Below are 14,127 nucleotides of genomic sequence, written 5' to 3' on the forward strand. Positions count from 1 at the left end.
CCAGAGGTCACACTCCTGTCCCTGTCACTCTAGGCTCCGGCTGTCAGATGAGAACCCTGGACAGCGGGATCGGCACTTTCCCTCTCCCCGATTCCGTCACCCGGGCCAGCGGTCGCCACATCCCCAAATCTGAATCCAGCCCAGGTGGGGTGACCGCCGGCTCCTCTGACCACAATCGGGAGCCTCCCTCTTCGCACCCAGACCCCTCTCAACCTCATGTGAAAGTGCCTTCCCTCCCAAAATCCTGCCCGCATGCCCCGACTGGCATGGGTCACTCGCTGTCCGACCCCAGTGTGTCCTCCAGCAACAACGACACCCAGAGCCGCCTGCCCAAATTAGCAACCTCAGGTGAGTCAAGAGCTTCTTTATATTCAGGGATTCTCCAGGTTTAGTGCGATTTTACTACGGAACAAAGAACAATGCCTTTGTTTTTTATTTGATTTCCTCAATCAAGGCCAAAGAGCAAAATAAATTGAAATGCATGTCTGTAAAAGCAACTATTATTGAGTGCAAAGCCTTGAAAGCCTCAGACAGCTTGTTTTACGTTTCAGAAGGTTAGTGAAATATTGAATGTCACTGTACTTTATGTTAACACATTTCCCTCCAGAGCGCTCAAGGCCACCAGACACGAGGAAGTACTTTGCTCTATTAGACCCTGATTAAAAGAAGAACCTTGTTTGTTCAGCTAATTTTGAAGCTCATGCATCAACACTGACGTCTGATACTCAGCTGGGACGACAAAAGCACTCCGTGTCCTTATAGAAACCCACACACTTCCCTGCCCTGAGGAAAACTAACAGATGCAATCAGATAAGCATGTCAACACAGCCATAGATCATAAAGCACCTTCTGCCTCTGTGTTTGGTGTGACGTGCGGCAGAAAGGTGGTGGGTAGGAAGCAATCAGATGGCTGATTAAAGCTACAATAACACACAGTGATGAGCGATCACACACAGGGTTTTATGCTTACATTGCATCTATTTCACCTCGGCGCTGCGGTGGCACTGCAGAGGCAGCAATTTGAGTCACAACTGTCTGCGGCTCCTGTTGAGTCCTCTCTGTGGCACAAGTTGATTAAAAGAGTCTTAAATATAGTCAGTGTGTCTTTATCATATGTTTCCGTCATCATTAGTATTACAAGGCTTAAGGGTGGCAGAAAAGGAGTGGCGCCTGTCACGTTGTTTGCCTCCTAATAGGCACGGGGAAGAAGGTGAACAGACTTTTATGATCCTAATGCAGAGTTTTCAGATGGCGACAGAGCACTGGCCAAAAGCGGGCTGTTATTGTAATGCGGCTGAATGTTAAAAGAGACAATTAAATTGGCGTCTGTCCGAGACAGCAGTAGGCAGCAGAGTGATAATAAGGCAGCGCTCCGTCATTCAGGGGCCGACAGCTGAAAGCTGTTATATCTGGGCTGCCAGGAGTCATGGCGGGGAACAGTCGCAGTGTGGACACCATTAATGTTTGATGGCTTGGATATTGTGCAGCTCCATTCACATGTGCAGAAAAATGGATGTGTAGGCAGTTGGATGGTTGAATGGATGTTCTCATCCTGTGTCTGCTGAAGGAAAGATTGTCACTTTAGAAGAATAATGTTTTCACTCTTTCCACTGTCTATATGGGTACCAAACTGTTCCTGTTATTTACTGCGCGCCTCATGACTCATTTCTCTTTTGTCTCCTTTTACTTATAGATGCAATCAGGACAAAGAGGTTGAGTCTTTGTGCTCCACACAGCAACATCTCCACAGAGGATGAAGACAAGGAAACAGAGAGGAGGATAAAATCCCAGGAGCATGATATGCCCGGTGTAAGTCATTTACATTACAATGTGAACAAATCTGAGTGAATGTATTACAAAATTACATAATTACCTACCTTAGGGTGCTTTCAGACCCAGAGTTCACTTGCTTTGGTCCGAATCAGGGACTAATTTTGTTACAAAGTTGCACAATTGCCTAGAGTTGGTTTGTGTTCTCACTGCAGCATTTACAGGCAGACAAGATCAAATGTCTTGCACGAGAAAGCTGCTCTTGATTGGTCAGAATTTCTATGCGGGAAAATCAAGAAAATAAAACGTTGAAAATAAGACGCGGCTCCAACTAGAAAACAATGTTTTGATGCATTGGATGCGCCAAATGTGTATATTAAGGCAACAGGAGGAGGTGCATATAATAATCCTCCAGGACTGTAACATGCTCATGGTTAACCCAAACAATGCGTAATGCAAATGTAGTTGGTTTGGATCAAGGTCGGAACACGTTCTCACCACAAACAGTAACAGACAGCCCTTTCTGATGAGAAACTGAAGCTATTATTTTGCCCTTTTTAGAGTCACCAGAGTCCATTGACAGAAACAGTAATTTTACCTCACAGGACATAGGAGTGGCTGATCTGCCTCCAACTTGATCTTTTGGTTTATTTGTTATTGTGTGACTTTTGGAACCAAACTAATCCATCCACAGCCAAACCTGGGTTTAATGCAGAAACCTACAACAGGTCACATGGGAAAATGTTTTTGGAAGGACTTGGGGAAACAGCTCTTTAAAGTTAAAACATACAAACTTAGACCAAATTTTGAATGCATAAGGAACACTACTGGAGAGCTACAAAATGATATAAAAACCTCAGAAAACAGAAGAATAATTGAGTCGCCCTTTAAAAAGTTTTTAAAAAATCACAATAAACACTTTCTATAACACTGTGATTTGCAATGGGTTGGCTGGGGAAAGATTTTTGTTGTTAGATTTGTTGTTGTTCACACCATTCTTCCGTGTTTATTCTCTTTACCACTGACAACGTAATATGTTGTTTTGAAAATGCTCCATTTCTGTATATTAAATTTCTATTTTTTAACTATGAACAGGAGAGAGCCCTGCAAGTGTGTACGTACCCGGGGAGCAGCAGTGACACCGAGACTGAACCAGAGGGAACCGGAAGCTTGCCACAAAGGACCCTGATCAACAGATCTAAGAATAGTGACTCAGGTCTGGTTTATGAAGTTCTTACAGTCATTTTCAGTCACCTATAAAGACAGCAGCTGCACATTTTATTGAGCTTATTTACCTTGTTTTCTGTCATAACAAATTCCTTTGTCCACAGTCGACCAGAACGAGGAGACCCTGAAGAGAAGCAGTGTGGAGAAATCCTTGTCAATCATGGACTACTACCAGCACGACATGTACTCGCATCTGGAGAAGGACAGCAGGAGGATTTCTCAGTACAACTTGTTGCATAAGGAGTCATCCCTGGATGGCAGAGCAGGAGACAGGCTCAGCGTGAGTGTTAAAACAGCTCATTGTTCACAGCTAATTGGTTTTACTCATAATAGATGCTTTACAGGCATGCTGCTGATTCCTATCAAGCATGTTATTGGTCATTATAGCCAATAACATTCCTATCAAGCATGTTATTGGCTATAATGACCAATAACTTGCTTGATATTGGTCAAGCATGTTATTGGCTATAATGACCAATAACATGCTTGACCAATATCAAGCATGTTATTGGTCATTATAGCCTCTTATGATATCCAGGAAGCTGTGCAGGCAGTGATATTTGAAGATACTTATTCAGACATTTTAAGGTATATTATGCAGGAATTGTGGCTGCTGTTTGTTTGCGTCCTTTCAGTGTTGTGTCTACAGTTTTCGTAGCTTTCTCTTGGATGCATGCTGCTTACAGTTTGGCACCTGGTTGATCCCTTGTTATAAGTGTAGACAATTCAAGCAGATGCACCACATGGTTCCAGTAGCTTCTCAAAAAAATACACGATACATGATAAAAACTCCTGGAGATTACTAATCCGGTCAAGTTCTGCTTGCGCAGGTTTCATTGAAGAGGCCCTGCCTTCACTTCCAACTAATTGTGTGCAAAGAGTTGTGGGTACTTCATACCTGCTGAGGATACACACCTGCATCCTTAAAAAGTCTCTGAAGGAAAGACTCTGTCCTTTGTAGAATTTGAAGGATCCTTGACATTAGTACAGTCCTTGGGCAGGAGTTGAGGACGTAGCCTCTTTGGAATTCAGCCATTTAAGGATCCTTCCTTGACTTTGAGAAAGACCCTACGTAACTGGCTGGTTAAGAGGAGTAAGAAGTCAGCAATCTATAATGATTTAAAATGGTCAATAAAACAGGTTTTTAAAAAAAAATGTAAATCACCACAACCACAATAGGTCCTAGAGTATACAGTTCTACGTGTGTCACACAAAATATTAGGCTGAAAGGTCCAGTAGATGAGCTGCGGATAGACATCTTATGCCTGTCATAGACAATAAGAAAATACAGGCAGAGGGTGTCAAAGATAAATACACTTCTAGTGATTGAGAGGGATTACCTCATTATTTTGACGGAAAATCCTGCACAGTATTTCTTTAACATGTGGTGCTAAAGTTCTTGTTTGCTGTAATAGGAACATTTTCATCCACTATTTTCAGGTTGTTGTTATTTTACTGACTCTTATTGATTGTTTTGCCTCAGTATACCACATGAAGGAGATAATGTGCTGAGCCCTGTGTTGATTAATCTGGAATAAATCAATTTCCTCATTTCACGGAGTCCACTGGAGGCGGTTAAAGTGATAGGAAAAAAAAAAAGCGAGGCAGCTCCCAGGGGTAGATGTATGCATCTTTATACAGTATGAGGAGAATGTGCGAGGTGTTGAGAGAGTCAGAAAAATATCACCTGCCCTCAATGAAGTCTTCCCAGAATACAGGGACACACACTGTCACAGGGTTTGCATAATTTTTCTTTCCTCACAGCAGAGGCATGAATAAATTGAATTTTTCTTTTTTTTTTTAACCATTCCTGTATGTCACAGACTTCGGCAAGAAGACTTTTCAGATGGTCAGAGCCAGTCTTGTTGAGTTGCAATGTCAACTTTACCTTTGAAATAATTCCCGAGGCACGAACAAAGTCGCTAAACTCTGAGGTTTTCTTTGCTACCGTTGGAATTGTTTGCAGATTTTTAGAGAAAAAGCTGCCTAATTGCTTTCGATCGCCTCGCCCTCTTGTGTCAGCGGGTATTTGCCTATTAGTATTTAACACAGCTGAATGACAAATGAGGATCAGAGACCATGAAATGGCCTTCAGCCTGCATGGCCCAGCTCTATGGGGCAGCCAAGCTCTCCTCTCTCTTCCACTGCTGCCGCCCCAACACCCACCCTGACACAAAAATCCATATTCTGAGAAAAAGGATCTGACTCAATACAAGTTCAAAACACGATTGTGTATGAGAAGGCAGAGAAAAAAATCTGAATTTATTCAGTGTGTTTTTTATTCTTGACCTTTGGTGTCACTCTGGAGCTAAACCAGGATAGGATATATGGCTGTAAAGCATTTACACCCATAAATTACAATAATTATTCAGAATTTGTAGGTGGAATATGCTTACTGCTTCAGCTTTCATTAGCACCATTATATATTGAAATGTTGTTTTATAGGTCTGTAGCAAGGTCAGTGTCCCTCTGAGCCACACTGCATGTGCAAAATGTTAGCATTTCACCATTACTTTTCATTATCTGCAAGAAAATAACAAATTTGGGTGGATGTTTGGCAGCAGGGCGGTGTAATGAGTAGAAAGAGCAGTGAGTAAACACTGCTAAAGTGTCCTTGACTCTCCCGTCTGACCTCCTCTTGCAAAGAGAGAATTTCAAACAGGTATTATATTATTGTTGGAGGCAGAGTCTCACTTTAACAAAGCAAAGTTGACCACTCACATTTGACTCGCGCCATACAGAGATTTTTGATTCTGATCTGAGTCCCAGCAGAGAGGCAGCAATATCGAACAGGACGTTCGGCGCAGTGCTGTGTGACCAAGCTGCAAGCACAACTGCATTAGCTGACATGCAAGAGACAACACACATCCTCAAACCTGTCTGTCTGTTAATTGGATGCGGTACAGTACGTTTCTGAGAGTGGTGAGGTAGCATATATAGTGCTCACAGGGACCAAGCTAAATATCAAGGTCAGGGGTTCAGCTCCCAAAACAACTCAGCATCAGGGTCCTGTTCTGTGAAAACATGAGCTCAGGCAAGCAGTGGTGGACAGTAATTATACATGTACTCAAGCACTTTACTAAAGAGCAGTTTTTGGGTATTTATACTTTGTTTTCATGATACATAAAGGGGTTGAAAGTAGCTCCAATTTGAACAGCAACACTAAAAACGTGCTTATATGGTCATGCATCAGTAACAAACTTTCCAATTATTTTCATGCCTTTACACTACACAGTGGCATGCAAAAGTTTGGGTACCCATGGTCAAAATTGTGTTTACTATGAGTAGTTAAGTAAGAAGAAGATGAACTGAGGCATAATGATGACATTTATTTCAAGCAAGATTACTTTAGGATTTCAATCTTTTACAGTTTCAAAATAACATAAAAGTAAACAAGCCTGAAGCAAAAGTTTGGTCACCCTACATGGTCAGTACTTAGTAGTGCCCCCTTTGGCAAGTATCACAGCTTCTAAACGCTTTTTGTAACCAGCTAAGAGTCTTTCATTTCTTATTTGGAGGATTTTCACCCATTCTTCCTGCAAAAAGCTTCTAGCTCTGTGAGATTCTTGGACCGTCTTGAATGCACTGCTCTTCCCTCTACCTGTAAAATGTTCCCGTGCCACTGGCTGCAACACAAGCCCAAAGCATGGTCGATCCACCTCTGTGTTTAACAGTTGGACAGGTGTTATTGTCTTTTCTCCAAACATACCTTTGCTCATTGCATCCAAAAAGTTCTATTTTAACTTCATCACTCCACATGACTTGTTTCCAAAAAGCATCAGACTTGTTTAGACATTCCTTTGCAAATTTCAGACGCTGAATTTTGTGGTGTTGACCCCGGAAAGGTTTTCTTCTGATGACTCTTCCATGAAGACCGTATTTGTACAGGTGTCACTGCACAGTAGAACAGTGCACGGCCACTGCAGAGTCTTGATAAGTCTTTCTGCAGGTCTTTTGCAATCAAACAATGGCTTGACTTGTCTTTCTAGCAATCCTAAGAGCAGCTCTCTTGAAAAGTTTTCTTGGCTTTCCAGACCTCATCTTGACCTTCACAGTTCCTGTTAACTGCCATTTCTTAATGACATTACCAACTGAGGAAACAGCTACCTTAAAAGACTTTGCCATCTTCTTACAGTCTTCTCCTGCTTTGTGGACATCAGTTATTTTAGTTTTTTAGAGTGCTAGGCAGCTGTTTAGAGGAGCCCATGGCTGCTGATTGTTGGGACAAGGTTTCAGGAATCAGAGTATTTATAAAGCTTTGAAATTTGCAGCACCTGGCCTTTCCTTACTATGATTGTGACTAAGCCAGAGTCCCAACAAGCTAATTATTGTCTGGGACCCTGGTAAAAGTAGTCCAAGAGCTCAAACTTTTACATGGTGCTCCTTTCCTTTTTTCACTCTATAATTGCACAAAACAAACAAACAACATCTCCTACTCACTAAACTATTCACAGTAAATGAAATTTTGATGAGCAGTGCCCAAACGTTTGCATGCCACTGTAAGAACAAAAATATGTGGGCACACAACCCAATTGCCACTTTCATGCCAACATCCTGGCAGGAAAAGCAGCGTTGCATTGGTAAAAACCAACAGGTTTTGTTGTTTATAGGTCTGCAGTGGTCTGCAGCTTGTCACCTTGGTCTCACTCAATGTCAAAGAAAGCTCATGTACTACTTTACTTTAGAAATGTTGCTATGATACATGTGAAATGTGAGAGTGTAACATAACCATGGTTTGCAGAGACATACAGTGCCATTGAATATAGATAAATAGATGTCCCCACTCCCTGTGGAGACATTGTTTTGCAGTAATCACAAAGGCATTTTATCACATCACCAATTCAGCATAGACATACAAATTGCAATTTCGAAAGTCACCAATACACATACAAAAAAATCATCCATAGGCATATGGAGATATAACAGACGTACCCGTTCATATGCCCATATGATGTATGCGTACATTAATCACTGCTACTTTGTCAAGCCCTCTCTGACTAAAACCGAGTCCTCCTTTTCTTAAAAGAAGTGAAGAAATCTGCCAGTGCAGTGAGAATATTTCAATCCATTGCCAAAGAAAATTGCTTCAAGAGTGTTCTTGAGATGAGTGTCTGTATCTTAAAACAAGTAAGAAGAGAGGCTACTGCTGCAGAATCAAGGAAAATTGCTTTCGTGTTGGAAGGTCTATCCTCACTGTGCTGAAAAACACATATTATACCCATGCTACAGGGGGAAAATGCTCTGGCTTGTTTATATTTTTTTAAACCAATCACAGCCCAGGATGCAGCAATGCAAAATAGTGTTGGAGGGAACTTGATGTAGCCCAACTTAGGGTTGTCACGATACTAAAATTTCAAACTCGATATCGATACCCAGGAAAATATTCAATACCTGATACCATTTTCGATACAGCAGCAAAAAATTAAGAGACATGTCATTTTTTACATAAAGATCAGAACAGTAACATCAATGATAACAACAAAAAATCACCCCAAAATAAATAACAACCAGAAACAAGATCTGTCCATACAAATGTATTTATCTACAGCCCTGTTTATTTTCTGTGCTTCTGGTGAATTGGCACAATATTTTTGTTGCTGATCAAATAGAGTTGGTAGTTTAGGCTCAGGATGCTCCTGTTTCTACCTCACTATGTGATCAGAGAACCAGGGGTTACGGGAGAAACCAAACGTTTTTTCAGCATCAATCTGTGACTTTACAGTTAACATAACTTTTCAGACACACATAATTGTGCTGTCCTGTTAAACTAACATTGTCTTTTAATGTTACAGACGGGCATGACTCATAAAGTTTTCTGCTTAGCTCCCACATTAACGTTAGAAGTTATATTTTAGTTTGATGCTGGCGACACCAGCTGCTCAGCTGCTAGTGAGGGGAGGGGCTGTACCTGCCGTCTGCAGCGTGCTGTGTTCACTTCACTAAATATTTCCAAAGAGTGCTTTTTCTTTTATCATTTTTGACCAAAACTGGCTGCTCTGATCCTCCTGCAGCCGTGCTGGCCATATTACAGCAACAGAAATGTGTGCATGCATGCACAGCGACGACAACAAGCCGGGTTGCAGCGAGGGCTCTGTGCCTGCCAGACGCTGCCTGCACAGCGAGTGTCCGTCGGACCTGTCGCGTGCACCTGACAGGCGCTGAGGTGGCGTGCACTGTTAGTATCGATACTTTTGTAAATTAGTATTCTATCCGGATACAGCGTTTGAGTATCGATACTTTTCAGAGTATCGATACTTTTGACAACCCTAGCCCAACTATACTTAAGTTCTGGAGGAGCTCACTAGACCCATTACAACCACAGATGATTTGCTGGCTGTATGTGGCTCCTGCAGAACATTATAACGACAATATCACAGAAGCTTGTGGCACTGCCAGGGTTAAAAGATGTGACAAATCAACTTTGACCGACTGTGCCAGAAAATGGATCAATATTAAGTCCTGTAAGACAAAGTCTGGGCTCTGGTTGTTTTATTCGTTGTAGATCTGTACAGCAATTCACCGAAGACCAAAACAGGCATTCCTTAGGCTATTGCAGGATCCAAAACTTTGTCAAAACTTTTCATTGCCAGCATGTAGTCTGTTAGCTCAGAGGTTGTTGTTAATATTTTTGGTGGCAAAGGGGATTTTGGAAATGCTAACATGCAGATAGCAGGAGGGCTGGAGAATGCTGGGTATATGGCAGGTTTCTAGCCAAAGTCTACATCCTGTAAGTCAGACTAAGAAAAGATTAACATGACATGAGAAGTATACTTTACCTTTTCACCATTTCTAAGAGAAGAAGACTTTGAAGACTCAATATTCTTTCATTCTAAGACAGAGTTGACAGTCAATAACAATAACCTTATTCCTAAGCTGTGAAGCAGCCATAATGATGGATGACTGCTGTTGAACCCATTTACCCTACATTATTCCTTTGAAAAAGACAATTCATCTGCATGTCATCACCTCCTCGCCCCTCTCAGCACACATCCATACCTGCGTGCCCACTTTCCTTTTGTCGTGGCTCTGGAGCTTTTGACTCGGGAGACGTTGTCATTCGCAGCATTTTGGGGAAGTTTGGTGGCTGGTAGCGGGCCCGTGTCAGAGCCCGGTGATTTAAGCGCCTTTAATAACCTTTCACAAACACTCAGGAGAGTGATGTAAAGCTCAGCGGCTCCCATCAGAGCCCTCACAGCCCGCACTGGCCTCCCATTCATCATCCTGACAGCACCTGACAGCCCTGCTAACAGCGGCCCCCGCCCCTTTCTCCTTCTATCCTCTCCTTCCTCAGTCTCTCTTTCTCCCGCGTGTCTCTCCTCGTCTCCCTTTCAGTTTTGCCTCTCTCTATTTCTGTCTCTCCCATACAGCTCTCTCTCCGTCTGTTCTTCTCAGTTGACCTTTCTCGCTTTTGTTCTAAGCATTTTTTTTTAATTCCTTGATTTCACTCCCCGAACTAACTTTTCTCATTTTTTGTTTCCTGCTTACTCGCTCCATCCTTTGTCTGCATGAAGGAGAAAGAAATTGCTGCAGGAAAATAACATTAGAACTTGTGCCAAGGCGTAGCATCGGTGAAGTTAGGGAGATTCCTGGGGTTTATGTGACCCGGGTCCAAAACCAGCATACAAGAAATCAGCATGCACAGCATCTCCCCGAGCATGGAACAGCTTGTTACCTTGAGCAATGATTACATGGCAAGGGAGAGGGAACATTTCAGTTGACATATAATTTGAAACAGGGCCACTGGATAACCAAAACTATATCAGCGTACTAATAAATATCAGCAGCAGGAATATGCGTTCCCCATGAGTTGCTGTCAGATTGATAGCATTGCTAGCCAGCAGGAGTCAGGAATCAGAAATAGAATGCCTGCGATCAAATTATCACGGGGGCAAATTATGATGGGGGTAACGATGACGCATATTCTGAGACAATAAGCATCTTTAATTTGTTTTTTTAACCACTGTCCCCATTGTAAAGTAAATTCATAATCTGTCTTACACAATATCATGGATACAATGTTCAGATTCAGACTGTGTAACTTTATGTCAAATCTTTGCGAGCAGCAATAGTTTTACTATTACGTTCCTTCCTCCTAACTTGATAGTGATCCAACCTCCAAGAGACAGAAGACATCTTGGTATCATCACAATGGGATGTGTTCCATACTATCTTGCAACAATGAAACGTAACCGCTGCCAAAAAAATGCCAAAAATGACCAAGCCTTGTTTCAATGTATTCTCATACAACAGTATGTATGATTTCACGAAAATGCACATACAATGGATTGTACGATATCTAACAAATTAGAGCCCTTCAAATGATGTTGTGTATTTAAAGTCACCTACTTAATGTAAAGTTACTTAGGTCGGTTTTGGCAACTAAAGGTACATAGAGTAGGTTTAGCAAAGTAAAGTTAGGATAGGTTTCGGCAAGCTGCACAGGTTAGGTTTAGGACAGGGGTCAGCAAACTTTACTATCAAAGGACCCATTTTGCTGAATAATAATAATAATAAATCAAAGCTGCAAGCAGTGATGACCAGGCCCCACACCTCGCAGCTCAGGGATACACTGAGGACGCCGGCTGACATGGCTGTTCATTTCTGTGGAAGTCAGACACAGCACACAGGAGTGAGATGGTATATCCTTCAAAGAGTGTGGGTTTTTGGAATGACCTATTTCACTTTATTTTTTTACCACTTTCTGTTTCCGCTTTGTGGCACTGGAGAACACATTGATTATATATCATGTTGTTGTAAATGTATTGTAGACCACACCATGCAAATTTCAGGTAAATCAAAAGATAATTGTCTGACCAGTCATCCTTCCTGGTGCCATTAGGTGGCACAATCACCAAGACACCTAATGTGTATTTAGTTGGCTTCAAGCCTGGAGCCTTATAAAACAATTGAAGTTTGGGGCAGATTGGACCATGTATTCTGAAGTAACAAACCACTTCCTGTTTGGTGGTGAATAACAGGAAGGTTTGACACCTCGCCAAAGTCACACTGTTTGACAAAAACTCAAGCTTTGAGCAGCTTTTGATGTCAAAGGTCTTGGTTGATACAGACAAAATTTGAAGTCAATTGGATAAAATCTGTAGGAGGAGTTTGTTAAAGTATGACCCCTGGAAAAGGCCAACAGTGACAAGCTAAGACACTGTTAATTAGAAAGTACTCGTATAAAGACATTGGGAATTTATCATTAGCTTGTTGAAGGACATTGAGACTTTATTAGTGTCTCTTTTGAGGACATTGGGACTTTATTATTGTTGACAGTGTTTAGTTTTTTACTTATCAGGTCCTACTAATCCTGAATAGCTAGGAGAAATTAAAAATGCATACCAAACAAAAGTTTGGGTCTCAGGAGGATGTGTAATCTGAACTATGTCACTTGAGAAACGTACAATTTTCCTCTGGTGACTGGGCTGAAATGCAATATATGGCATAAAAAATCTAGACCATGAATAGTATCAAAGATGGAATTTGATTTCATATAAAATCTTAAGGATTTTCACTTTAAAGCACATTTTCCCATCTGTACAGGAAAAAACATCAAGGTAGTGGGAGAAGAATACATAACATCAGAGAAAAAGGAAAAAAATATGTCTTGCTCAAGTCACAATAAAAGACCCTTTCAATAAGCTTTTGTAGCAAGCAGGTCTGCTGAATTTGAGTTTAGACATCCCATTACAGACATGTGATGCAGAACCAATTGCTGATATGGCCTCTCGTGTTTTCAAGTGGGAAGCTCTCGCTGAGACGTCTGCCTGCAGCCTCAGTTATGTGTGCAGCCATCATTTTGGCTGAACCCGCAGGTGGTACAGAGACCTGCACCGGGAAGGTTCGATCCGCTGGTAATTGTGTTCCTCCAAAATCCAATCCAATCAGCGATAAGACAGCCATTCCCTTTCTTTGTTCTTCTTTCCGACCAAATCGAGATACAGAGGGGAGACCTGAGGACCGTTCTTCACTGTCACGCAAGTCTGCTAATCACTGATCCCCATCACGTCATGCACTCCTTCGTTTCCCGCGGCCATAAAACGACAATTTTCAAGGCTGACAATGATGGGACATGAAAATAGTGTTGTGAACTGCAGTGTGTGGGTGTTGAAGTCAAATGCAACAAGTCCAATCTGCATTCAACATGTGTGCTTAATTTAAGCTCATTCTCTGCACCTGCAAAAACCTAATGAACATTTTATATCGGATGTCACCCACGGGCACATTTTCCTTTAACTGTTCTTTTGATTATGCTGTCTTTACAAATTTATTGTGATCGTGCCTGCTGAGAAAGGTCACATCAGTGCACATTAGTGGGATTTTAGGGTGAAAAGTTGAATCATCAAAATAGGCCATCACAGTACGAGATGATTAGGTGCTTTTTTTCACAGTAAGCTTTTGAGTTTTACTTCAAATCTTTCTCCAAACCACCAGTGTGTTACATTTGCATGTTTCATACATATCATATCAATGATTTTAAAGTGACGTAGTATATGAGCTGACTTTGTCACTGGGAGGAGGAGGGGATGGTGCATGGCATGACATCTAGGAGAGACATCTGCCAATCTGCAGACCACCACTCAAGACCAACAAACAATAAAACTGGTTGGTTCAGCATGTCATTACTTTGTTTGCAGCTGCTTAGTTCCATGTAAAGCGGGTGATTTTTACCAAGACATTGCTGCATTTCCCGCCGAGATAGTTCCACTAGAGGTTTTTTTTTTTTACCGAGACATCACTGCATTTCCCATCAGGATAATGCCCCAAAAAGTGGTTTACTTTTAAGACATGGCTGCATTTCCTGCCAGGATAGTGTTATGAAAAGCTATTGTTTTACCACTGCCAAGACAGTGCCACAAAAAAATTGTTTTTTACCAAGACATCAATACATTTTGTGCTGGGATAGAGCCAGGAAATGTAGTTTTTTAAGACATTGCTGCATTTTCTTACAGGTAAGTGGCACAAAAAGTGGTTTGCTTTTTAAGTAGATTTTGACACATTTTGTGCCAGGATAGGGCCCAGAAAAGTGATTGTTACTTACCGAAACATGGCTGCATTTCCTGCTGGGACAGTGGCACAAAAAACAGTTGTCGCTGCATGCCCATTCAAACATTTGAAAAGTTAATTGTA

At 41.6% G+C, this 14,127-nt stretch overlaps 1 protein-coding gene across 4 annotated transcripts in view; it reads left to right on the forward strand.

Annotated features, from left to right (window-relative positions):
* Window positions 1-14,127, forward strand: part of LOC117250035 (nck-associated protein 5-like) — a 253,092-nt gene that overhangs the window by 231,442 nt on the left and 7,523 nt on the right. For 3 of the 4 annotated variants that reach the window (XM_033615986.2, XM_033615987.2, XM_078165588.1), the window contains 4 exons: window positions 34-348; window positions 1,694-1,809; window positions 2,866-2,986; window positions 3,102-3,277. In XM_033615986.2, coding sequence (XP_033471877.2) covers window positions 34-348; window positions 1,694-1,809; window positions 2,866-2,986; window positions 3,102-3,277 — 728 coding nt within the window. Of the gene's footprint in view, window positions 1-4; window positions 349-1,693; window positions 1,810-2,865; window positions 2,987-3,101; window positions 3,278-14,127 lie in introns of those variants that run through there. The other variant, XM_078165590.1, reaches the window with a different exon arrangement.

This window comes from Epinephelus lanceolatus, chromosome 24 (assembly GCF_041903045.1).
Source record: "Epinephelus lanceolatus isolate andai-2023 chromosome 24, ASM4190304v1, whole genome shotgun sequence".
Taxonomy (NCBI): domain Eukaryota; kingdom Metazoa; phylum Chordata; class Actinopteri; order Perciformes; family Serranidae; genus Epinephelus; species Epinephelus lanceolatus.